This window comes from Centroberyx gerrardi, chromosome 10 (genome assembly GCF_048128805.1).
Source record: "Centroberyx gerrardi isolate f3 chromosome 10, fCenGer3.hap1.cur.20231027, whole genome shotgun sequence".
In the NCBI taxonomy this organism is placed as follows: Eukaryota; Metazoa; Chordata; class Actinopteri; order Beryciformes; family Berycidae; genus Centroberyx; species Centroberyx gerrardi.
The window spans coordinates 16,314,142-16,341,278 of NC_136006.1; the positions used below are offsets into that span (position 1 = coordinate 16,314,142).

The 27,137-nt window shown below is 43.7% G+C and overlaps 1 protein-coding gene across 7 annotated transcripts; it reads left to right on the forward strand.

Moving 5' to 3' along the window:
* Positions 1-308: 308 nt before the first annotated feature.
* On the forward strand, positions 309-26,732 carry osbpl6 (oxysterol binding protein-like 6). Of its 7 annotated transcripts, none has more exons than XM_078286053.1 (22): positions 309-425; positions 7,955-8,077; positions 8,476-8,529; positions 8,939-9,052; positions 9,268-9,438; positions 13,357-13,501; positions 13,820-13,923; positions 14,559-14,684; positions 15,676-15,844; positions 16,123-16,253; positions 17,517-17,624; positions 18,038-18,169; positions 19,163-19,250; positions 20,011-20,264; positions 21,277-21,414; positions 22,252-22,315; positions 22,535-22,613; positions 23,440-23,584; positions 23,810-23,954; positions 24,409-24,535; positions 25,077-25,199; positions 25,353-26,732. In XM_078286053.1, exons 1-22 carry the CDS (start codon positions 324-326, stop codon positions 25,462-25,464), a joined length of 2,754 nt encoding a protein of 917 aa, XP_078142179.1. In that variant the 5' UTR covers positions 309-323; the 3' UTR covers positions 25,465-26,732. The 7 variants fall into 7 exon arrangements, with proteins under 7 accessions (XP_078142179.1, XP_078142181.1, XP_078142180.1 ...); XM_078286055.1 differs by having other exon boundaries at positions 14,559-14,651; XM_078286054.1 differs by having other exon boundaries at positions 13,360-13,501.
* Positions 26,733-27,137: the final 405 nt, after the last annotated feature.

Consider the following 27,137-nt stretch of genomic DNA (forward strand, 5'->3'; position numbering starts at 1 on the left):
TCATCTCTCAAAGGGATAAACCAGACCGAGCGCTGTTTGATCGTTGATAGTGTGGCTTAGCGTCTGGTGTTGATACACAGCAGCACCGTGATGGAATGAGGAAGGCGAGGTTGATGAGAGAGTGTAACTTCCTGGCCATTGTGTTTCAGATGAGCAGCGAGTGAGCGCGAGGAAGTCTGCTGCTGAGCTGCCTCAGAGGATGCTCCGGACCTGCGGGGCGCAGTGCTGCTGAGGGAGGACCGCGGAGCCAACGGGAGCCCGGAACATCCACCATGTCTCACCACCACCACCAACACTACCAGCGAGGCCCCCACGGCCGCACCATGAGCTCCGAGGAGAGGAGCTCCACGCCGGTCAACAAGACCTCCACGCCAACTCACAAGAGCGCCTCCTCCTCATCCTCGTCCCAGCGCGACAGTCGGCAGGTAAGCGCCCCGGCCACAGGCAGGTCCGTCCCGGATTAGTTTCAAGGGATAGCAGTGCTTTGAATGAATGTAACAGCAGAGGTAATATCAGGGAACGGTGAATAGTATATTGGGTTGCTGCAGTCTGCTGTCAGAGCTCTGCCCTTCTGAGACAGTTTCTGCATCACAAAAACAGACAGACAGACAGAAGGGAACAGGGCCTGCCAGGAAATAATAAATCACTAAATAGTCAGTCAGCAGTTGTGCTTAAAGTGTGAAACACAAAAATCACTTAAAACTATTGTGATGTGATGACCTAGTCGCTCAGCAAATTTGCTGCCATCATCCATCCTCAACATTTAAATTACATTTAAAAAACATTTTTTTTTTGTTTTAAACAAATGGAACAACCCCAGAAGTATTACTCCAAATACAGCTGTCAGAGTCAGGTACCATTCTGAGCCATTTTCTCTGAAAACCCTTAGCATGTTTTTGTGTGTGCGGTTGTATTCCCTGATCCAGTAATGAAAGCCGTGCAGAGGCATAGTGGACAATGAATTAGATACGCTCTTATTTCAGTGCAGCTTACAGGGCGAGGGTTTAAATCTTAACCCCTGCAGTCGGCCATTTGAAGACACCCCCCACCCCCTCACCCAACTCTCCCCACTTCAACTGGCTGCTGTGTCACCGTCGCCATACAGAAACAGGACACCACACTGGAATCTCTGACATCACAGCTTTTCCATTGGTACTGGGTGATGAATATTTCATGAGGGACAGGCGGAGGTTCGGTGCTCCACTAAACATGTGGCACGCTCTGGTATGCTGTGTGGGAGCCTGGCCTGTATCCATGGGAGATGGCTCTCTGAAGAGCAAAGGGACTTGGTTTGGGAAATGGGGCCTGTGTGAAGCACTTAGTAGTAGGCCTGCTGCTCGATGAGGCAGACGGTTAACCCTTCCCGCCCCCCTCTTCATCGTTCCTTTATTGTGTCGCCTACTTGCTTCAGATAACGAGGCCTTTAAGGGTTGAGGGGCTCAGAATTTCATTTCCCAGACGCTCCCTGATCTCAAAGCCAGCGTAATCTGAAAGCAATAGGCTATCTATTGATGCTTCCTTTCCTATTCATCTCTTTTAATGTGCTTAATGAAGTCAGTTACTAGCCGGAGAGGTAGCTCATAAGATAGCAACAAATGAGGTCGTTGTCCAATAGATTCACTTTGTTTTGTACATGCAATATAGTCAGCAGTGAATTGAGACAGTCAGCGACACATTAAGAATGTAATTGGGTATTAGTTCCTGAGTGTTGCAGCTGTTCTGCGTTATGATCGAACTACGTTTGCTAAATGGTGCAGCGAAGCACCAGATACCTGATATATCAAGTACGGAGGCAGGTGTATCATTCAAAAATGTAGTTGGGGATTTACAAATCCTGTCTTATTCAGTTCAGCTGTATTCTCAGTTTTATGTCACAGTCATCATAACAATGTAGCCTATGCCCAAAGAAAGTCCATACATCACCTGTATATTTCTAAACACATTTTAAAAACTGGGTGTCATTCTGTTAATGCTAACAGCTGACCCATTAAAATCTCATTTCCCATTTTTCCTTCCGATGAAATCACAAAGTCTGTTTTTGTGACCACAATGGAAAGCTAACCAAACAGAATATTTTTCAACAAGTGACTGTCAAAACAGTGCTAATTTAATTGTGCGGACGTCTCCAGCAGAGACAAGTGTCTCCGAGTTCTTTTGACATTTTGCAAAGTGGATGCACGCACATTTCGTTGTGTACTTGCTTGATCGCATTATGCTGCGTCATTGCTGCATCATCAGTGTGTCCTGTGCTGGGAGTTTCGGCGATACGTCTGTGGGCTCTGCTCTAGAAAAATATACATCGTCCCCAGGGACTCCTGAGGAAGCACAGCAGACGCAGAGAAAAGGCCTTAGTGAGCTTGGCTGGGCCTCAGCGTTGGAGGAAAAGTGAGAGGAGAGCGTTTTGCGGGGAAAGCCTTAATGAGACCCAGCCCCCACTTTCAGATCAATACGTGTCGCTTTCTCCTCTGCTGACGTCCACTGTACGCTCTGGAGACCCTCATAAGTGCAATTAGAGGCACCACCTGCAGTAAGCAGACAGACACACACACACACACACACTCACAGATTCACATCATGATATGGTCTGATGATGATGATCAAGACATGATGCATTTATTCAGAATGTCGCAGCAACCAGCCATTTGTGCTCTAGCTGTTTGTCATTTCTCAGCCAGATAAGATAGTAATGTTTTTGGCCTAGAGATAGTAGGAGGAATAGATGTGAAACACACGCCGTGTTTATCAAGGAAAGGTTCCTTTGATAGCAGCTGGCCGGATTTATGACAGTAGGGAAATCAATGACGCGATTATCCACCGCTACAGGATCAGATAGCGGCTGTTTTCATGGTAATGACCGAACGCACTGATGGGAGATGAAAGAATGATGAAGCGCTGGCACTGACTGGCTGTGACTATAGAATAAATCTGCCTCCTCTCTCAGTTGGTCCAGTAAAGCTCCTTTATTCCCTGCCCAGGTTATCGCAGTGTCTAATGTAATGGTTTGACATGCGTGGCACTACAGTTTTCTACAGGGGTTGCTCCTTATTGGTCCAAAGCCTAGAAAGAAAACGAGGGGATCGGGCCTTTTCCATCAGGCTGTCTAGACTTTGTAACGACCTGCTCAGGGAGTTTAGGCGGGCTAAATGAGTGTCATCTTTTTAATCACTTCTTAAAATTCACTTTGGTAGACTTGCTTTTATGTAATGGTTCAATCAGTTGTCCTCAGCGTCTCTTTCTATGCTTGCCTTATTGCTTTTTATGTTTTACTGTTGATTTTATCTTAAAAATACAGACTAATTATTATGATTATTATGGAATTATTGTGAGGCTCTTCCTGTTGAAGTACTTTCTTTTATTTCTATACCTTTTTGTGTGTACATGTAAAATTCTTGGTACATCCAAAACCTACTTGAATGAATTCTAGTTTTGAAAACACAGACAGGTCGTCTGTGTTTTCAGTAAACGTAAACCTGCCATTTGCCATCTGCTGACCTATCAGTGAACACAGCCAGTGTTCCCCTCCCCTCCCTCAGTTAGCAAGATCTCTGTTGCAGGCCAGAGGGTCGGACACGTCGGCTATAGGTCTGTAACTGAGTCAGTCCTGTTTACACTGTGCGTGAGACAGTGTTTATGCCTAAATCTCTCAGGGTGTTAACTCCTCATCAGCATGGCAGCCCACCCTCCTGAGCCAGCCAGACACTGCAGTGAAATCCAGCCTCATTACAGTATCTCTATGGTTAATACCCGTTGAAATAGTCAGCGTTCAGTGTTGATCGTGGCAGACTTGGTGGGTGCATGTTATGGCTCTTCAATTAAGGACTGTTTTATGTCTGGGGGTGCTTGAATTTAGGGATTTGTCTCAGGGGCAAAAGACATGCTGACAGCTTACACAGTGTCATTGTATGTCCTGATACACTACAAGGACAACAGGGCCCCACATATGTTGCAAAGGATATGGCCGTTTCTGTTTGGTAATATGGAGAAAACACACAACTACCTAGTCTTAAGGCTAGTTGTGAAAGAGCGTTTAGCATAACATATACGCACATAAACAGACTTGGGATTTCTTAACTAAAAGTGAAGTAAGCTCATCTATGGTTGCCATACAATTTGGGGCTGTAGCAGGTGAGAAACAATTCTAAACTAATGACAGCTTGACAGTTTAACAGATTGAGAGGTTATTCAGAACATCATCAACTTAAAGAATCCATAGATTAACCCTTATTGACAAATCAGCTGAATCATCCCGACCATCCCCCACCTCTCTAGTTCCTTTACCTGCCCCCCCTCCCCCCAAACATCCAGTCTCAGTTAGCCTCCCGACTCAGTCCACTCCATGGTTGGTATAAAGCAGGTGATTCTTATATATATAATAACAGAAATGGTTGTTTTGGTGAAACCGATGATAGTTGTTCTTGGTTCCTGTTTGGAGAACCATTGAGGAACCATCACTGGCTCTGAAAGTGATTAGTCGTTGTTTCGTTTGTAGTTCTGAACACCCACAGACTAAAAATATCACATGAAGTGATCTTGCTTTCAGAACAGTTTCAACTTCAGTCTATACTGGTGATCTAAACTGTAACTGAATGTTGTTCAGAGTGAACATTTTGATCTGGCCTTTGTTTATTTTTTCCCCCATGTTTTTATGAGCCCCTTAGATCTGCACAAATTAAAAAAGTAATTTGTGTCTTTTTCATTACCATTGTGTTTTATTGCTGTGTTTTTATCACATCACCGCTATGTTTTATTGCAGCGGGAATAAACTAAAAACTAAAAACTAAAATAGAAATCAATGGAAATAGAGAACCTTTTGATTCTAACGTGGTTATGGTGGGTCTATACAGCACACCTTAATAAAGATTATAAAGCTATTTATAAAGATTTATAGCATCATAAGTAGTTTTTCTATGATTGCGATCCAACCACCCGGACCCTGCAGGCCTTGGCGCCTTCCTCCCTGTAGCAGAGGCTGTTACTCCAGCATTCATTCACAGCAGTCTCTATGGGAAAAACAGATGTGTAAGAGAAACATGCCATCAGAACTGGGCTGCTGCATTGATATTTATAGTGCTGATTTACCCTAAGGTGTCCCTAAGGAGTGTTTGTCCTTTCTCCTGCTCAGGGAGACCTTACCTGCAATACTTTGATTCATTGCAGCATTAAAAGGTCTACTGTCCTACAGTATTGAGTGTCACTGCAGGTGGTGGATCCCATAAGGCCTATACAAAAATTGACACAGGTAGATTGTATGATTGACTTAGTTGACCTTTTGATTGGGAGTATACTCCACTTCTATTATTGAGCACTTTTATTTTTATTTTATTTTTTGTTTAACCTTTATTTAACCATGTAGTTCCACTGAGATCAAGAATCTCATTTTCATGGGAGACCTGGGAAAGAAACACAAAACACATAAAAGCATAAAACAAACATTGAGACAGCATATAACATAACAATGTACAAAGGCAAAATACAATAAAAATGACATAGGGCACGTGAAGGAAAATTTCCTATACAGCTGCTCCAATAGGCAGTCATCCAATATCAAAGTAGCGGGCTCATGCAACAAACCTATTTAAATCTAGACTTAACAAAGCAGACAGCTCCGTATTAAGTCTGCCACAAGATCCTTCATTAACAGTGCAAACCCACCCAGAGAGACCAGCTCTTTCAGCTTTAGATTACTCTGCAGTGAGATCAATGAAGAGTGAACAGAGCACAGGAAGACGCTTTTGCCTAATTCAGTTCTGGTGCCAGGGTCAGATAACAAAAACAAACCCTGAGACAGTAATTTCTACTTGATCTGAGTTGGGTATTTAGATATCGAAGTGGAACCAGAGGATGTGTTGACTGTTACTTGTAAAGAATTTGTTGATTTATGTCTTTGGATGGTTAGGATCTTAAAAAGATGCTCAGGTAAGTGCACTGGATTGTCAGTATTGCAGCACGGGCCATCCTTTATTTAGTGCAGTATTGATTTTTCAATTTTAGACAGCTGACTCTCTCGCTGTTATGCCTCTTATAATACACTGGAAGCTTGTCTGGAGGGTTCCTCATAAGCCGCTGCTTATTATTGCCTGTTAGGGACGGGGTTTGCCATGTGTAAGACTGTTGTGTTATGAATAAAGTAGTATTGATGTATTGATCGAGTCACTGGCATTATGGCAACATTATACAGTTGACTTGTTCAGCTGAGAGTGACCTTATCCCTCTCAGTATAATGAGGCCAAGTATGGAGATCGCTAGCTTTTACGATATGATTGCTTTAGAGGGTGAGTTAGATTTTCTGATGAAGTTGAGACTCTCCACTTCCCCACTTGCGCCAGGCTGCTGAAAGGAGGGGTTGCGGTGGGTGAGGGAGAATGACCTCATTACCAGACGGATCTGCTTGCTTGGTCATTAGATTAAACAAGCTGTTGTCGCCATTTGTTAAGTGTCCTGCAAACCAAGGTCAGGTGTCCTCCGCTGCACACACACACTCAAAGAGCTGTCTTGACGGGAGCAGCATCACACTCTGCAGCGTAGAGCCTCGGCCTGTTGTTTGTTTTGCCAGGGAAGTTGTCCACAGTAATGCCTTATTGGCTCTGCAGATCTGCCACTACCGATTCGGGGATTGAAGGAAAAATCCACCCCACTTTACCACCGTTGCCGCTATTGGTGATGTACCTTGCATTTCTGGGTCTATTTTATTGTGTATTTTTCTCATTCCTGTGGATAACTGGCCAAAGTTAGACAACAAGACGCCACATCAAGATATTTCCAGTGTAGCTACAGCAGAGTTTGATAGCAGAAAAAACTTTGGTTTTGGTCTCAGTCCGTCGGAATCAAAGAGCAAGGGTTTTCTTTCTAGACTCACCATCGATACACCGAAGTTCAACAATCATACAGGGAGAAATCCATCGTTGAAGAGGAAGAGATACCAATTTCTCCACTGACAATAGACCGTAATGCAATGCAGACATAAGACATGTTGCATTTTGAGTTGAGCTGAGTGTATTATATTCTTGCTCACAGTTAAAAATGGAATAAAAGCAGAATTAACATAAGAATGAAGAGCATATATAAAATATATGCAGACAAATAAACATGTAAAACAACCCTAACCCTAACCCTCGACTGGAAAAACCTTTCATTCCGCTATCGTTATCATTATTGCTCTCTTCCCCTGCTCCTATAACCCACAGCTGAATACAACAAGTTCACGCCCAATCTCTGGGGCTTGTCAAAAGGCATTCTGGGAAATGCAGGAGAAAACTAGAAGAGGCAGGTTGAGGGAAAGTGGGTACACTAAAAAGAGTAAATTACAACACTTCATCACAAAATAACTCCTTGAACATATTGAACATCACCGATTGATGATATATAACAGTGTAAGAGGATTTTTCCTTTAAGTCTTAAGTCTTTGACTTCAGCCACACATGCTTTAAGAAACATGCATGTACACACACACACACACACACACAGACACACACACACCTGACCACACTGTTAGGTCTGCCAGTACAGCAGGGTGGTAATGACTATTATCTTGATACTAGACATTTAATTTCCATCCAAGCTGTGTTGCCATGATTCCCAGAGTCCCCCAGTGGGACGATGGTGATGTCACACCTGTCCCCACCTGACCCTGCCGCCCCTCCACTCCAGAGGCCTCCCTTTGATTTGCAGACCCACCAGAAGCAGGAAGAGCAGAGTCAGGAGAAAGCTAATGGAGTGGAAATGCTGAGGGTGCAAGAGGAATTTGAATGGGGCAGTATTTCTTTAAAATGTATAGTACGGTCAAAGAATAAAGAAGTGTGAAGTGAATTTCTGTTGTTTTCCTCCGCCTATCAGACTGTGGGCATGATGGGAGCCTCTCTTTTCTAATAAAGCAAATGCTTCTCCTTATTCCTCTAGTTCTGGAGGAGTGAGTGGATTAGTTCTGACACAGCTCTGTATTTTTATTTCACCCTAGGAGGCAGACAGCTGGGAAATCATCGAGGGGCTGAAAATCGGTCAGAGCAACGTCCAGAGGCCAGATAAACATGAGGGCTTCATGTTGAAGAAGCGGAAATGGCCCCTGAAAGGCTGGCACAAGGTAGGATCCAGTGGCAAAACGAGACACACACACTTTTGCTCGCTGGAATCAATATCACTCGTGGAAAAACACTTTTGAATACAGCCACCCTTGCAATGTTAAACCGTCCACTGTCTAGAGAAGTGCTATTGCTTAATGGAAGTTCTCCTTTTCTGTCTTTTTTCACCTTCCTTCCCCCACACTTGGCCTCTTAAACACATTTGAACACACAGCACCACAGAGAGTCAGTGTCATATAGCAAATTACTGTTGAGAGAGAATAAACTGTAGACAACTGTAGAATATAAACAGATTCAAATACACCATTGCTCAGATAATGTGATCTACATGCAACCTCTGCCCCCACCTTACTGCCTGTTATTCACCGACACGTTATTTTTGTTTGTATCTTTTCCACAGCGTTTTTTTGTTCTGGACAATGGTATCCTGAAGTACTCCAAGTCCCCTATTGATGTAAGTAACCCTGACTAGGACCCACGGGCAGAGACAGAGGGCAGCCTGGTGTGGCATCAGCAAGGCATGGCAATGAGTCAGCAGAAACATCCGCAACGAGGGTCACGTTGTTCTTTCTGTTGCAGCGCACCCTGTCAGTTTGCAGGAAATCTAAAAATTGACTGACAAAATGCTGTTTTTCACACAGTTAACCCGAGAAAATATTTGTATGTGTTCTTCTGCTCACTAACAAATGCAATACTCAGTACTTGCTGTCACCATGTAGTGTTAAGCTTTCTGAACCAGTTTAACTTTGTTGAGTGTTCCTTAATACTACTAGTGTCAGTTTGAATTTGACTTGTGAGTGGGATTATATGACTCAAAATTCGAAGGTACCCTCACATTGTTTTCCTTGTATCACTCGCCTCAGATCCAGAAAGGCAAACTGCACGGCAGCATCGATGTCGGCCTCTCGGTCATGTCCATCAAGAAGAGGGCCCGCCGCATTGACCTGGACACCGAGGAGCATATCTACCACCTGAAGGTGAGCAGGGAGGGAAGGTCAATATTATCACGTCAGTACAGATAAACAGAGGGACAGGGGACGACTCCTCCCATCTCAGGCACAGCACTCAGACTCCTCTCTCTCTCTCTCTCACTCTCTCTCTCTCTCTCGCTCCTCTCTCTCTCTCTCTCTCTCTCTCTCTCTCTCTCTTTCTCTCTTTCTCTCTCTCTCTCTCTCTCTGCTCCTCTCCATAGGTCAAATCCCAAGACATCTTTGATGCCTGGGTGTCCAAGTTGCGTCATCACCGCCTTTACCGGCAGAACGAGATAGTTCGATCTCCCCGGGAGGCCACCATGCGAACGTTTCCTCCCCCGGCTGCAATGGAGTCCCCCCAGCCAGCCCCCACTGTGGGACATGAAGCCAAGGTGCTGCCCCCCACCCCTACCCCCACCCTTCCTACCACGGTGCTATTAATTGTTTTCTCAGGTTAGATAGCCATGTCATCTCAAATTGATGGGGAATTAAGGAGAACTCTTTCAGCTCGCTTTTGACTAAAGGTCCCTTGGCTTGCAGTGTGTTAGATATTTTACACATTGTACATACATATTTTACATATTGTTTAGAGGTCACAACCCACTACAACTGCACATTTGAAGGTGATGTGGGCCTGCTGCACAGTAGTAGTTTAAAGTATATTTCAAAATACTACTATGCACGAGGCTTAAAAGTAGCCTCTGCTCTGAGCAGAGTGCAATTACTTATTCAAGAGGGATGTGGCATAGGGAATGAAGGATTGCCTAGACCAGTTTTTATTGGAAGCTGGGGCACCAAAGTTGCATCCAGAAGAGAGGAAATATTGCTCATAGAACAAGTGATGACAGGCAGACTTTATATGGTCAGAGAGGATTTTCTCTGCTCGTGTGCTTGCTACCTTGATTACCCAGGCCTGTCAGCTTTACACCTATCACTTTGCGGCGTTTATTATTTTCCTTACTGTGCACTTTAATGTAACAGTTGCATTTCCAGACAACCAGATTACTCAGAAAGCTGGAGCGCTTTCAATAAAAAAAGGTTAAAGAATGGCAAGTACTTTACAGACCACATCTAAGGCGGTGCATGCTTTGTGAGGAAGTCTCCAGCGACCGTTTTTCTAGAGGTGATCCGTACACTTGTTCCACATTGTCGTTTTCAATATGACTCTGAATTGGCCTCCGTATTACGTGCCTAATTACCAGACTAATGGCTGTGAAAGTGTAAATAGATATCTGTCTAATGCAGTAATGCAGATTGGACAGGTAATAGTATCCAGATCGTTAGGATAACAGACAGGCATGTTTGTCTAGACCGTTTCCAGCTTGGTGTGAACCCCTGGCCCTCGTGAAAGTGTCTGGTAAATGTGAGGAGGCAGCCAGTGTGCGGTCTCCTGGGAAGGTGGCTCTCCGCCTGACTCAGGCCATTAGAGGTGATCAGAAGTATCTGGATTCAGAGCAGCTGGGCTCTGGCCTGATGAGCTCTCCCATAAGAACAGGATAAATAAAGAGCTCCAATCTTAGAGCGAGAATTACCGCTACATCAAAGACTTTGCTTTCAGAGAAGAAAATCAAGGTTTCCCAGTATTGTGTGCAGCACAGACTATAGACAACTGAGGCACGGCTGTCTGTGCACATGATATTCAGACACATTCATTGTCATGGTTTTATCCAACCTATGATATTATGTAAACAAATTTTCATGTCCTACCACCATGGTACATGCTATACGGAACATTACAGTACTGTATGTCATCATGGTCTGTCTGTGTCTCTCAACTCAAGAACAAGGACAATACATGATAGAAACTTCATACTTACACCACAGGTTACCCCTATAGAGTAGATGATCTGATTACTGATTGCTGCATAAATTTGCATATTATTGAAGGAAACATGATTTTATTGAAACTACTATAATGCCTTAATGCTTTAAGATACAGAGTTCATATCAATACCACCCATGTGTTATGTGAAAACAAGTATGTTGACTTTGCTGATGAATGCCTTAATTAGCTTAATGAATTACCTCATTAGCATAACTGGTTATGTTTAATAGGCAAGGCAAGGCAAGGCAGCTTTATTTGTATAGCACATTTCATACACTGGGGCAATTCAAAGTGCTTTACAGAGTAATAAAAATACAGTAAAGGTAAAAGATTTACAATTAAAAAGTGCAAAAGTACAGACAAGAGATACAAAAGATAAAAGACTTAAAAAGTAAACTAGTGCAGTTCAAATCAAGTGAAATAGAAAGATAAAAGAACACAACAAATACTCCCACTTTTAGATGCACATTGTGAGTGAACCCATATGTTTTTCTTGAATTTTCTTATCCCCTGTCCTTCCTGATTCTCCTCTTGGTCAAAAACCTCACCATCCACAGATGGATGAGAATCATACAGGGTAAAGCTCTGTCCCCCCCACATATAGTGTTCACTCATGCACAAGTAGGCATTACCCGGACAAGACGAATGAAAATTCGTACTTGCCCGTGTCAGCTCTTTTGGGATCCTGAACAGAAACAGTTAAAATGAAGGCTATTTAAAAGCTAAGCTGAAAAGATACGTTTTTAGCCATTACAGGGTAGAATAGGCAGTGTAAAATAGGAAAGTTTTTAGCTTTGACTTAAAAGTGGTCAGAGTCGGGGCTTGTCTAATATCATCTGGGAGGTTATTCCAGGTCTGTGTTGCATGATAACAAAACGCTGCTTCACCGTGTTTTGTTCTAGGTCTTGGGACAGCCAGTAGGCCAGCCCCAGATGTCCTAAGGGTCCTAGAAGGTTCATATGGATGTCAGAGCATGTCAGAGATGTATTTGGGCCCAGAGCCACAGACTGATTTGTAGACAAGCAGCAAGATTTTGAAATCAATTCTCTGAGTGACTGGTAGCCAGTGTAAGGATTTTAGAACTGGTGTAATGTGGTCATATTTCCTAGTTTTCGTCAGGACCCTGGCAGTGGCGTTCTGAATAAGTAGCCGTAGGAGTTGCCGAAGAGCTTTTTTTGAAAGCCCTGTGAACAGACCATTGCAGTAATCCAATCTACTAGGTCTTGTTTGGACATTATTCCTGTGACTCTTGCAATATTTTTTAGATGGTAGTAAGCTGACGAAGTTACCGATTTGATGTGGCTATTGAAATTTAAATCTGAGTCCAGCATAACGCCAAGATTTCTGGCTTGACCCTTAGTTATGAGAGACAGGGAGTCAAGGTGAGAGCCGACATTCTGTCTTTCTTTCTGTGCTCCAAAGACAATTATCTCGGTCTTATCTCTGTTTAGTTGGAGAAAATTTCATCCAGGCATTGATTTGTTCGATGCAGTGACACAGAGATTCAACAGGTCCATAGTCACCTGGTGTAAGTGATATGTAGATTTGCGTGTCATCTGCATAATTATGGTAGGCTACTTTATTATTTTGTAGGATTTGACCTAAAGGGAGCATATAGAGATTGAACAAGAGAGGTCCCAAAATGGACCCCTGTGGAACCAATGGAGACAAAGTACTTTCTGTCATGGAGATATGACTTAAACCACTTAAGGACAGTTCCAGAGAGTCCCACCCAGTTTTCTAATCTTTATAATAGAATTGTGTGGTCCACAGTGTCAAAGGCAGCACTAAGATCCAACAGTATTAGAACAGAGACTTTGCCTGAGTCATTGTTCAGGCGAATGTCATTTAGTACCTTTATGAGTGCAGTCTCAGTGCTGTGATGGGGCCGAAATATACTGTATCATGGTGTTTATGGCAGGACATTAGGCAGCTCAAGTGCCTCTTGTTTTTATTTACCTTAATTTATCCAGGGAAAGTTAACTGAGTTCTTTTCCAGCAGCACCCTGCCTCACATTCATACAGTTACACACATTGACACCTGAGAGCCGCCCAGACCAACCAGTCTTCTACTGTTGGCCGCTGCACAGCTCCACTGCAGCAGTTGGGTCAGGTGCCGTACTCAAGGGCACATTGGTGGTAGTTGTTCAGGTTTCACTTTCCTCGCCCAGATTTTCCCAGCAGGCATGGGCTTTGAACCAACAACCTTGCAGTGATGAGCTCTGTGATATTAGGTATCCATTTAAAAGGTGTGTCTGAAGCGTCACTGATGTCTTTTTATCCAAAATGCAATTTCCAGGATCAGCCTTTCCTTTCCCGACGTCAATACCAACTGAATAAGTGATAACAGTGCGATCAAAATCGATGAAACTGCTTCTGAGCCAGACATTACCGCTAAAACCTACGCTAAACAAAACCGAGGTGTGTAGCACGCGACAGTAAACCTTTCTTCTGTCTCTCTGTCTGTCATCGTGTCGCCCCTCAGCAGCCCAAGCCCTGCAGCTTGCCGTGGCAGCCGGTGGCCCCCAGTAGCAGCAGCAGCAGCAGCCTGCCTGCCTCCTACAGTAATGGCCAGAGCAAGGTGGCTGCATGGCTCCAGGAGTCAGAGGAGATGGACAAGTGTGCAGAGGGTAAGTGCCCCACCCTCAACCATTACCAAACAAGGGCCTCATCCAATAGGCTAATATGAATGGCATGAGTGCGATCTGCCTCCATATACTGGACACAAATCTAATTTTAGAAGGCTCTTAACCAAGTAAACTAACAATAAGCTGCACTTGGCTGTCATGATAATTCCACAGGATATGATTTGTAAAGGTAAGGTAGTGAAGTAAATCATGTCCGCAGCCTTACAGTAACTCTCTCATCTCTAAATGGTGGACTGATGACCATTACCTGACACATAACACTCTGTGTGTGTGTGTGTGTGTGTGTGTGTGTGTTTTCAGAGCTCGCACGCTGCCAGTCCAACCTGATTGAGCTGAGCAGGTTACTGCAGAGTCTGGAGATTCTGCAGAGGACGCAGTCAGCACCCAACTTCACTGACATGCAGGTAAAACACACACGCACGTAAACACCCGCATGTACACACACACGCAAGAATGCATGCACACACACACACACAGATACAGATACAGAGAGCAGGGGCAAGGCAGAGTTCAATCTCATGAAAGTGGTGTCTAGGTGCAGTTTAGTTGAGTTAGTGTCACTTTCAGGATGTTTCTGGCCTGTTTGTGTAGTGTATTGTGGGTGGTGTGTGTGTGTGTGTGTGTGTTGGGGGTGTGTGTGTGTGTTGGGAGGGGGCAGGATTCCTCAAGCCTGTATTACCCATGTGATGATGGAGAGAGGCCCAATAAGTTAAAGTCTCAGCGGTCACCTTCATTACCTCTCTAGAATGGCGGCATTCAACCTTGCTTATAGGAAAACCTGCCTGCTTCTCTCTAACTGATCAGTATCTATCAAATTGCAAATTGCATTTTTCATATTATCGTTTGGCCTGAATTGCTTTTTTTTCTTTAACCACATACATTGCAATGGGCTTTAAATTGTGTTTGCAGCTCATTTGTGGGAATGTTGTCCTCTTCCATTTCACTGCAATCAAGCTGTGTCCTAACTTCTGCTTTATTTGTGACAGTGTTTGTCCTATTAACCACATTTTGCATATTTTGATCCACGTGTGCCACATAGACCAATTGTGTAGAATTGTCAAAGAAAGAAAAGCGCTTGAACAGAAGATGGAGAACAAAAAGTGTCGGCAAAGACGCAAAATTCCAACTTCAGGTACCTCTCTTTTCCGATTTTCACTCTGTAACTGTCACATAAAGACACACACACAGACTTAGTACACAGCAGTAGTACACAGTAGCTCTCAGACATTTTCAGGATGCAGTGTCCTTGTGGCTAAAAGCCTTATTGTACAGAGCAGCTATCTAAGAGCACCGTGACCTTTCAAAGTAAACATGTCGCAGTATGGCCTATTAGTCAGAGAGACCATCCTGTAACTCTCAGGTTTGATCCCTGTATGTCTTGCCAAAGTCCCACTGCTTCTTTTTCCCTTTTTCTTAAGGGTTAGCTGAACATTTGCAGTATACACAGTGAAGACAAAAGGATTTTTTCCTTTTGTATTTTCTTTGCTGTTTCAGTTCTTTTGTTAGTCTCCACTGCAACTGGCACTTGATACTGGTGTGCTGTGACTTGGCCCGAATAATTTTCCACCTTCACTAATTTCCCCATACTCTGCTTAACATGTTAATCGGTGCTTCAGGAAAAGGCTAGTTGTGCTGTGAATTCATAGACTGTTGCTTTTTAAACTGCCCTCCATGCTAGAGGGAAAGTTTAAAAGCCTTTTCCTTCATGACGCTCAGTTCTTATCACTGTGAGGTTTTGGGGTAGATTAACTATCGCAGGATCCAATTCCTCCTCACTACCTCGGGGAGAATACCAGCAATAGATGAGTGACTCATCAGGTGCAGATAGATAAGGGGGAGGATATTATTATATTTGGTAGTTGTCCTCCTCAAAGTGAGTAGAATTGGATATTTTCAGGAAAGGGAATGAGAATTTAGCTTGAAGGACCATTACTGCTCAGCATTATATGACGGTGTGACATGTCGAATCCTTCAACAGGGTGAATGGCACTGTAGTAATGTACATGCAGAGCTAGTCAAGCTTTTTGGAGCCACAGCAATAGTCCACAGGCTCCTGGTCTTCACAGTCGGTTCTGCCTGTCAGCCACACACCTCCAGCAGCACTGTGTCTTCCCGGTGATGGACAGCGGCTCTCTCTTGTCTCCTGCCTTGCCCAGGTCCCTCTGTCTGCCAGCATGTCTCCTGTCCGCCACCACTCCTCCAACCCCAACCTGTGCGCCGAACTGGCCGACTTCCACACCCCCGTCTCCCGGCTGACAGACAGCATAGAGTGTGCTAGTGACTACATTAAACTGCAGGAGGACTTCTGCACCATCGCCCAGAAAGGTAGGCAGGCAGCATGCATGATTACAGCCTGGGGCTTATTAGACCGAGCTGAAATTGAGTGCAGGCGCGTTAACATATTCATTCACGGTACATGCTGCGTGTTCCTGGTTCGCCAGCTGGTCGCAGCCAATTCAAATGAACTGTGTTTCATCGTTTCAGAAATGTATTTCAACACGAGAGATACAGTATGTCCTCAAGTTTTTCGTTTCAAATGTGATCCTTAAATGAATTGCACAGTGGGAAGGATACTATTCTTCTCGTGTCCTGTCTTTGTGCAGTCCACTCTCTGCTGAAGTCAGCCTTCAACACCGTGGCCATAGAGAAAGAAAAGATCAAACAGATCCTGTCTGACCAGGAGCAGTCCGGCCAGTCAGCCCAGATCAACACCCTCAGGAAGTCTCTGTCACAGGTAATGAACTGTCTTCAAACATTTCCCATAACGTCTCTTTCCCAGCTCCTGCTATAGGTAAGTGATAGTTCATCTGAACTGTCAGACATTTGGCTACTTAATACTCTAAATGCTTGGTATAATGGTGGATGGAACGTAACATTAGCTGGAGCGATAAGGAGAAAAGTTTGTCATTATTTGATGAGAGCGTTGGTTTCTTTACTTTTGTTGAATTATACCCATTTCGTGTTTGTCATACTGTAAGATATGCTTGTGATGATGAGACATCAGAAAAAACACACACCAGGCACGGCTGACTCCTGGCAGTCACTGTAATCACAGTTAAAAAATGAAATGTGTGGAGATGAGGACAGAGGCAAGTGAGTTGTGAAACTCCAATCATCTTTTGCCACATTAATTGGAGAGAGAGAGAGAAACGTGCCGTACAGTTCATTAACTCTGCTCCTTAGGGCTGTCTCTCTACCCCGATGATTTAATTGGACTGTGCCTCTGCTAACAGTTGACATCATTTTGGTGAAATGTGTCAGCTGCTTTATCTCCGTTTTGTTCCTAATTGGAAGTTTTTGTGACAATGCTGATGAAGGCTGGAGGTCAGGTTTTTAAGGCTAAGCTCTCGCAAGTAGATAGTAGAAAGTCGCGGTGGTAATAGCTACAGAGGGGACCGCTGATGTCAACACATGTTTAATCCCTGTGGTGGATTTCTGTGAGGGATTTTTTTTTGTTAACTTTCTCTTTTTTTTGTCACCGTTTTATTTCAAATATGTACACACAATGGAGCACATACATTAGTGCAGGAGACCATGGTGGAAACACCTATGCACGGATATGAACGTATGATTTATAGGGATGGGACGATATATTGAAATTCAATATATCACAATACAAAAATGTATTGTGGGGCAGAAAAATGAACCGCAATATTAGCTACATTTTATTCTGCTGTAGTAATCACAAATGAGACGGCTCGCCTATCACAACTTCACAAGCTTTCCGTCCAAATTATATTATTTACACTTTTTAACAACATTTTAAAATTGTTGTTCACATTCTAGCAAACCAATGCCATTGCTAGAAAGATTTGTGGCTCAGAAATAAACATAATTCTGCACAGTCATACTTTGTTGTCATTGAACTTTTATTTATCACATCGTATCGCGGTTGTATCGAATCGTGAACTCCATATCGCGTGTCGGAGTCCCATCCCTAATGATTTAACATATTCATGTTGAATTTGGAAAATTAATGGCATCATTCATTATTCAGGCCCTGTCCCAAAACGCAGAACTTCGAACCCGACTCAACCGCATCCACTCTGAGTCCGTCCTGACTGAACAGGTGGTCAGTGTGAACATTATCTCCACGCCTGATGAGGTAGGTCACTGTGCTCAGGTCACGGAGGACTCACTCACTGACAATGCCGATTTCCTACTCATCTCTATTGACATAACAGGCTTTCAAAACCGGCCAGGTAGTTGCTTCCTGCATTTGTCAACTGTATTATTTATCCACGCTTTTATAGAGTGATGGTCTTTCCAGTCTGCCTTGGCAGGTGAGCTTAAAAGAGCATTAGTGTATGCTGACCCTGACATCAAGGTTAATGGAAAAATGACTAATCAGAAAAGGACGGGCGCTTGCCCTCTGGCAAGGATACACATGGTGCAAAATGAACTCCCCGTGTGTTGTTACGGTGTTTGTGTGTGTTCAGATCCCTTTTTGGATTTTAAACCTCTCATCACAGGAAGGCGCAGTGAAAGTCTGATGTTTTTGCATGTACTTTTCTGCAGGCTGGGGAACAGATGGGAATACCTCTTACTCAACAGGCCTCTAATGAGAGCCGGCTCTCCATGTCGGAGTCTGTCTCTGAGTTCTTTGATGCCCAGGAAGTGCTTCTGTCTGCCAGCTCGTCGGAGAATGAGGTACGCCAGAAAAAAGAAAGAAAAAGAACGAGGTACGACAGTGGACAGTGGCTGCTGAGGTGCTGAGAGAGGATGGCAGTAGGACCATGGGGAGCAGATTGCAGAGGAAGTGGATCGGGGAGGGGGTTAAACTTGTCCTGCTGCTGGGAACTCAGATAAAGCATCGCTGATGGCCGTGTGCGTAGCTGGAGTTAGTCAGCGATTAATGAGCGCGGCGTGAGAGGCAGAGATAGCACACAACGGAAACTCAAACAAAGCCAGCCACACTGGAGGGCCCCTGTTTAATCTACCCCCGGGCCTAATCCCTCAGCTGGGTTCAGTGGGGTCCTAAAAGAATAGCATTTCTCTTCCGACTCTCCCTCATGACTTCTAGCTTCAGGTTTTCAATGATAAGCCCTTCCTTTATGAATGCAGTTTGGTCCATCACTCAAAACAATGATTGCTGTCTCTCCCAGAGCCGCAGATATTCCCCTTTTCACTCCTATGAATACCCAGATCCAAATAAATATTGCCTCTGAGGAGCCATGAAGCATTGTTGCTCCGCAGGCACGCATAGAGCCGTGCTGAAGGATTACTCACCAAGGAAATTCATCAGCCCCCTGTCCTCCAGCTCGAGCGCCAGGCCCATTCAGACCAGTATGATACTGTTGGCCAAACCTTTACCAGCAAACAGCAGGCGACTCTAATAGAAGCTATTACAGCAAGCAGCTACAATATGCTCCTCCTTGGCAGCGTCAATGGCCTCATTGTGTTTGCTAAATAAAGTGCATGAAAATGCTGCAGTGTCTCATCTTATGATTACTGCAGTGGGACAGATAGCCAGCAACTGCTGCAGTTTGCTAGCCACTGGCAAACTGCAGTATATGTGTGTGTGTATGTGTGTGAGAGAGAGTGAATGGCCGAGGCGTTCCGCTATTGACTGCCGTTCTATCAGAGTGTGTGTAGTACTCTACTGCACTGAATCACTCCGCTCTCTCCCTGTTCCCCTCACAGGCCTCAGACGATGAGTCATATGTCAGCGATGTGAGCGATAACATTTCAGAGGACAACGCCAGTGTGACCGATAACGTCTCCAGACAAAGTAAGTCCCCTCCTCCAGCCCCACTAGCCCACATCCAGCATCCGTAGCCTTCTATTAGAATGATGTAGGAGGGAATCCCACGCAGAGGATCAACCCTGCTTCCTCTATAACATGCACACACACACACACACACACACACACGCACACAGACCCACACTGTACTCGGCAGTTAATTTATCAGTGAGGTAGAGGCAGTTGACTTTGCAGGGCTGCTCTGTGCCAAGAGCGGCTCTCAGGCGTTATGAGAGATATCTGTGTAAGGTGCAGGAGGGACGGTGTCTGCCTCCTCCATCCTTTTCCCATATCACATAGAGATATACCGTATAGTATCTCATTGTGTTTAAGATGCTCAGCGTTCCTATATAGGTGTGGCAAGTCTGGGAAAGTATGGGAAACGATTGATTATTTCCGGGTGATTGAAACATTTAGGAATTGCATAAAAAAGTAAGGAAAAAAATGTCCTGTCCTGATACAAATATGACCACACATCTTAGGTAGTTGCAGCCCCACTGTCATTTGACATATTATGCTATTAGCTGTTGAGAAGAATAATCTTCAGCTATAGAGTGATACGGCCTAGTTGGCAGTCATCCAGTGAAGGAATTAAGGTCTGCAAAAAGTATGGAAGTGGAAATGGGAAATGTGAAGGCGCCCTTGAAGCTAAAGTAAGAGCATATTGCTAAGAAGCCCAGCGGCTACTACTGATACTGTTGTACCACGCATGGATAGTTAATGGGCCGGTCTTCTCTTCCCATCCCAGTGGCCAACGGAGACTTCGCTGGCAGTGCCTTCCGTAACGGGCGGCGCATCTGCCTGCCGGCGCCCTCTCCTGACACCAGCAACATCAACCTGTGGAACATCCTGAGAAACAACATCGGCAAGGACCTGTCCAAGGTGTCCATGCCCGTGGAGCTCAACGAGCCCCTCAACACCCTGCAGCACATGTGTGAGGAGCTGGAGTACAGCGAGCTGCTGGACAAGGCTGCCGAGACTGAGGATCCCTTCGAACGCATGGTAAAGACCCATCAAGTCATAAACACTTATTTCATGTAGTTGTCACTGTTAAGGCGTTACGCTCTCTGCTGGCACACGCAGCTTCGTGGTCATTGTTAAAATCACAATGAAACAGGATATTGGGGCGGGACATGACACAGGGAGGGATCATTCAAAAGTGTAAACCAATGGGATATCAGTTAGGGAGAGAAACGCAGATTTATTTGATCGGAAGGGCGGGATTGTTCAAAAATTTGTGAAGGTTTTATTTAACCTTTAACCATTAAAAATGCACTGAAATCAGATTGTTCGCCACAAAAATTTTTACCAATTTTCAGACTCCTATACCAAAGTGCACAATAATGAAGTACTGGGATACAAAAATACAAGAAAATAGAAATTATGATATTTTGGGGGACATTTATTGTTAAATAGGTGTATATTACAGCATGGAAAATTAGCTAACAAGGGGAAAATTCTTCATTTCATTGTGACTCTAAAGAGGTCTTATGTGTTGGCTCCCTTGTACTTGGTAACCCCAAGGTGTGCTCTAATTAACTGATGTGTGCTCTAATACTACTATATGCCAATAGATTTCCTCGGAGACTCTCTCTACTGCTGCTCATTGGGCAATTAAAGGTTTCCTTCTGTACAGCAGATGGTTTTTTTAGAATGGGTCCTTCAGCCCAGTGACAAACAGCCAGGCACACACAGGTCGGATCTTAGAGTCACATCACAAATCCACGCTGTATTTCCGTGTCTGCCCTGCCTGTTATATTTTGTGCGTCTGCGAGGTGACATTGCCAGTGACGAGCCGACGTAAACAGTCTCTAACACAGAGGCAAGGCTGCGAGGCGGTATCACGCTCCGATGCAGCTGTCGACCTTGGATCCTCCTATCTTTATCAGTCTCCTGTCCTCGGGACAGCACCCAACGCATACTAATGTTTGGCTTATTCATTACAAAGCCTATTATTATAAGCCCGTTAATCCCGTCTTGGTGTTGTTGACTGTGTTGTTTGACTCTCTCGCAGGTCATCGTCGCTGCTTTTGCAGTCTCAGGCTACTCATCTACTTACTACAGAGCAGGAAGCAAGCCATTCAACCCATTACTTGGAGAGACTTATGAATGTATCCGGGAAGACAAGGGCCTTTGTTTTTTCGCAGAGCAGGTAAGTTTGTCCGCAGGTTGTTCCCTCGCGTGCAGCAAGCCTTTTAAACAGCTGTTGGATTTGCAGTGTGCCTGTCTGGTGCGAGCCGTAGCCAATTTCTTGGTATCTGTCAGAGATAATAGCAACTGATGGAAGTCACATGCTTTATCTCTCTGTGCGATGGTGACCCTGTCTCCATAGTCGTTCCCCTGCTGCTCTCTGAAGGTCTTGACCTTCTCTACAGCTCAGTTGTGGGGCTAGGCGATAAAGCCAAAATGTAATATCACAATATTTTTCCGGTTTTTGACAGTATGACAGCTTAGTTGTAGGGCTGGATGATATTGTACAGATATTATTACAAAAGAAAATATCACAATATTTGTCTTATTTATGAAGATATACTGTATACTATATAATTGTATTTGGTTTAAGTGACTATATACAACATACATACAACCAATGAGCTCACATATTTCTACTTCTACTAATTCAGATTGCATACTTTAAATACTGTACTTAAAAAAGTAGGCAAAACTGTGAAATTAAAATGTCCAAATACAATAGAAACGTAGGTTGCTTTTAAGAACACAAGCACTATTAAGAAGTGAAAACTATTAAAGAAACAGTAAGATACTGACAACAGTATGCCCATGTGTAGCTTCATACTGTCATGTTCGAAAAACACTCAGCTCCAGTTCCAGTTTTTTCTCATTGCACATTTGCATGTGCATGCCTGTAGGAGAGATTAACTGCAGCATGTATTATGAAAGAACAGTATAGAGAGAGTTCAGGGATCGATGATGGGTTGTCTGTAACAACAGATGTCAGACTGCGGTTATTTGATCTTCTCTCTCTAAGGTGAGCCACCACCCACCCATCTCAGCTTGCCACTGTGAGTCTAAGAACTTCACCTTCTGGCAAGGTAAGTTACCTGCCTAATTAGTAAGGGGAGTTCGACATGGGAAAACCGGCTTGGCAGTTGATCCAACACATCTCAAGTAGCCTACTTAACATCCAGCTGATATTTCATAGATGGAAAATTCTTATTCTTAACCATTTGCTGAGGACAGATACAAAATATTTGAATGTTCCATACATTGCTTTTCATTACTGACAATATTGTTGGTGTATTGTTTTTCAGAAGTGAGATGGAAAAACAAATTCTGGGGAAAATCAATGGAGATCCTACCAATCGGGACAGTCAATGTTATGCTTCCCAGGTAGGTTTCAGCTATATTTTGTTTTCTGCTGATGTCCTACCTACCACACTGTTAATATCACCCTCAAGCTGTTACCAGGCGGTACCAAGATAGCTCCAGAAAAGCTTCCTTGACCCATTTAGAAGGCAGTGCTTGAATAAAATGTAGATTAATAAAATTTGAACAAACTTTCAATTCAATTCAATGGGTTTTTTTCATAATATTTTGTATTATATATGATTTTAAAGTGTGGTCTTAACCATCTACCTGGTTAAACTCGAACATTACATTACTTACACTGAGCTAGTAATAATAAAATGTGATTTTTATCCGTGTATATAACTTTAGAGCATGATTTGCCTCATTAAACTTCAATATTGTGTTATCTATACTGGGCAGTCCCCCTGCCCACAATCGTCATGCATCCTGTCATAATGTTCTTGAGAAAGACACTACCTGCTCTGTCATTGTAAATGCAAATGCGTAACCCTTCCATGTGGTGCTAATGTGCTGTCTGCTGGGCCACGTGAACCTATAAGGAGTTCCAGCCTGTGAAAAATGTCCTTGACAAGGTTGGGGAGGAATAAGCAGCTGCTCTATTTTTACCTCTCAAAATGATTCAGGCGGGATGTATTGAAACTGTGGAGCTGCTGAATAAGCAACTAGATTAAATGGAGGAAGGCATCGCAGTTGACAGAATAAGATTGCTCTTGTACTTTCATCACCTGCTGCTTTGTTTATGAGACCTCTGTGGTTCACGGGAAAAGCCTGTTAATACCCGTTATCAACTGTGCTTACTCCATAACAGCAGCACCTCAAGCTGATTAACTGTCATTGTGTCTTTTAGGTTTGGCGATCACTACGAATGGAACAAAGTCACCACCTGTGTACACAACATCCTTAGCGGGAGACGGTGGATCGAACACTACGGGGAGATCACCATCAGAAACACCAAGAGCAGCGCCTGCCTCTGCAAACTGACCTTCGTCAAGGTAAAACATCCAATCAGTAATCGGCAATCAGCGCTAATCAGTGATAGATGCAACAATACTGTGTGTTTAGATGTGAATACATAGCCGTGTCTTGCTACCATCATTTATACCATGGAATTTGCTTCTTCAATATGATTGCCTCTGTAACATGATCCCTTAATAATAAAGGGAACTTATTATTGATGACACTGCACATTAGCTAACTGCACAGTATTTGTCTTTTAGGGAAACTACTGGAGTTCTAATGTGAATGAGGTTCAAGGATTTGTGATGGATCAAGAAGGGAAAGTAATCCATAGGCTTTTTGGCAAATGGCACGAGGGCCTTTACTGTGGCGTCCCGCCTTCTGCCAAATGTGTCTGGAGGCCAGGTAGGCATCGGCTCCTCATCCACACTCACACTCACAGATACCAGGTCATGTTGGAGCTGGACTTTTTATCCACAGCTACTTCTGCGCTTCACTGGCTTCACATAAGACTTCCCCAGTGCTCATTACTGGTGTTATTGGCCACTTAACATCCACTGGAAGTTTTCAAGCTAGAAAGGGGCTTTGGGAGTGATGGGTATTGATTCATGATGTTCAGTTTGTTAGTTTACAGCATAGTGAATAATGGTATAGTGCATGGCATTCAGCAACTAATAAAACAATCACCAGATACAGTCTAAATGCAAAATTGAGGATTCCTGAAGACAGATATTGTATGACAATAGATTTTGCTCCCTGACACATTTCAGTGGATGGTATAGAGAGCAACACATTGATAAATTGATTTTGTACGCTCAAGATTGATGCTCATGTTCTTCCTGTGTTCTTTCCTTGTCAGGCTCCATGCCCACAGACTATGAGCTGTACTATGGCTTCACCAGGTTCGCTATTGAACTCAATGAGCTTTGCCCCGAGTTGAAAGACGCGCTGCCACATACAGATGCCCGATTCAGACCCGATCAAAGGTACAGCATCACCTCTCCACTCTGTACAGCCAGTAGAAAGGTGTGGACTGTAATGCCATCATGATATTGGGTAACACAGTTTGTTGCTGCCATTGACTGAGAGAAAGTGGTAGTGATTTCCCACAAACTAGACTGCAATACAAGTCAATAAGTTAATCTGCTTTGAAGGAGGGATAGTTATGGCCACAAAGGAGTGAAATGTGATGTTGTAATTCAGGACCAGGCACTCACATGGGTATGCACAAATGAAAAAGGCCCTTATTGAAAGGGCTATGGCAAAAACACTGTATAATTGTATTTGGTTTAAGTGACTATGTGTCGGCAAACTGCCTTCCTCAGGGTGTGTGAGTCACTACCTTTTTAATCTGCTGGTGATATTGTTTTTGTCTGATGAGTGCGGATTGAAAGATTCTGCTTAATGAATTGGATGAAAATTGTAGATCTGTAATTCAGTCTGTTGCTGCTCTGCTGATCTTTGTTTGACTGTCATTGCTGGTTAATTGCTATGTATTTACTGATGAGTGTTGTCTTGGTCGTACAGGCACCTGGAGGAGGGGAACGTGGAGCTGGCATCCTCTGAGAAGCAGCGCATTGAGGACCTGCAGAGGACCAGGAGGAAGTGGAACGAGGAGAACAATGTCAAACACCAGGCCCGCTTCTTCAAGTGAGCACAGGGGCTAGGGATGTTCACCACACTAGATAAGATCTACCGTACCTCCATTTCTTCTTTGTAAAATACAAGGAAATGTTCTCCCAATGCTTGCAGCTTCATTGGTTATAGTAACTGACTGTCGCTTTTCTGTCTCTCGTCTCCCAGGAAAGTGGTTGATGCCAATCAGAGGGAGAGGTGGGTCTCCAACAACACTTACTGGGAGCTTCGCAAAAACCCCGGCTTCATCAATATGGAATCTACATTAAGCCTATGGTAGCACATGGATCGCTACGTGCATCATATCGTCATCGCAGACAAGAAAGCTGTTACCTATGCACAATAAGGTGTTAAAATAAACATGTTAAGGACAAAACGTCAGTGTGCATGGATATAAGCAGAACTGAGAGATGACCTGATGCCCGGCGGCCTGTTGCGGTTCTGTGGCGTCGCCACACGGTCATCCATCCATGGAAGCCTCCTCTAGGATCACCTTCATTGTGCTTGCAGAAGCTGGGTTGTCAGGGCAACAATCTTACCAATCTTACGTAGATCTATCCCAAGCCGTTTTGACTTCTGAGTATGTCCTTGCCTTAAAAAGTCACCCATCCACGTCACACATTTTAACGCTTTTTAGCAAAAGCCATTTGATTTCTGAAAGCCGTTTGGTTTAGATTAGTCTATGAATTAGACCTTTTGATTACCTACTGTATGTACTGTGCATGTTTAGAGAGCAGCTTTCACTGGCGTAAGCCATATTTACGATATCATCATTTGTTGTAGAAAAAAAGAGGTATTTTTGTAAAATATCTTGGACTCATAGAATTTACTGAAAGGGTATTGTGTGAATTGGCAGATTTTATTTATTTTTGCCTTTTAATATTGTTGAATCTGTATCATAGCGGTACTCTCTCTTGGGAAACTAATTAATTTAAAATAAATTTTAACTGCATTAGATGAAGTATGGCTTCCATAGATGGAAATCTTTTATGAGTCATTTTCAAAGAGTAGCTCTCATAGCTTAAAGTAATAATCCGCAACCTTCTCATAGAAATTATTTTTCATTTCTCTACTCTCTATTGCTGATTGATATAACACAATAGTGATTCAACCTGTAGCCAGTTCATGAAAGCTTTTACATTTGCTGCTCCAGGTGTCTGATAGTTCTTTCCCGGTAAAAATCCTGTGGCACACAAGAAGTGATGCGTGTTACGTTTATATTTGGAATAAATATAAGAACTGGGTAGTTAGCATGAGCAGAGATAGCCACCATGACAGATGCAGATAAAGAAAAGAGCGCCACCTACAGAAACTCAAACTTAAAAAAAAAAACAAAAAAAAAACAAAGAGAATTTGCGGATTACCACTTTAACATAAAGTCATCAGTTGTGCTGGATGTAGGACATGATGAGAGCGTACGCAGGCCCTGACATGGGAACATTTAGCTGTTTTCAACCCTTGATGCAGGACACACTTGCAACCACCCTTTACCGAAATGTCAGTTTTGTTTTTGTCTGAAGCAAAAATCTCTCAAAGACTTTCATGGAATCTTTGGCACGGTGTAAATATAGGGACATGTCCTCAACACCCCCCAAACCCCCACCCCACGATACTGAGCCATACCTCCCTGCAATCACGAGTCCTGGGCCCTACTCTCCCCCTCCCGCTGTCTAATTTTAAACATGGTCACACGAAACCATACGTAGACCCACTCCTCTGCTTCACTTAAGTGCATTACTAAAATTCACTCCATATATAGTGAGCACAGCGTGAGTCGGCCCTCCTCATGTGAACCATGCGGTGCAGTTGACTGTCTTGGTCTCAGTGTATAACGATGCACTCTCTCTGAAACATTTGACCCAGTGAAACAGGAGTGAACCAGCCGCATGTTTCCAGGGGCCAGAAAGTCATCTACATCTAGCCACACGACTCTGTACAGCCAACTCTCAACAC

What these genes read in the sequence shown, in the direction of transcription:
- osbpl6 (XM_078286053.1), top strand. Translation starts at nt 324, where the DNA reads ATGAGCTCCGAGGAGAGGAGCTCCACGCCGGTCAACAAGACCTCCACG. An exon ending in CCCAGCGCGACAGTCGGCAG is followed by an intron (nt 426 to 7,954) that starts GTAAGCGCCCCG and finishes ATTTCACCCTAG; the next exon opens with GAGGCAGACAGCTGGGAAAT. An exon ending in AGCATATCTACCACCTGAAG is followed by an intron (nt 9,053 to 9,267) that starts GTGAGCAGGGAG and finishes TCCTCTCCATAG; the next exon opens with GTCAAATCCCAAGACATCTT.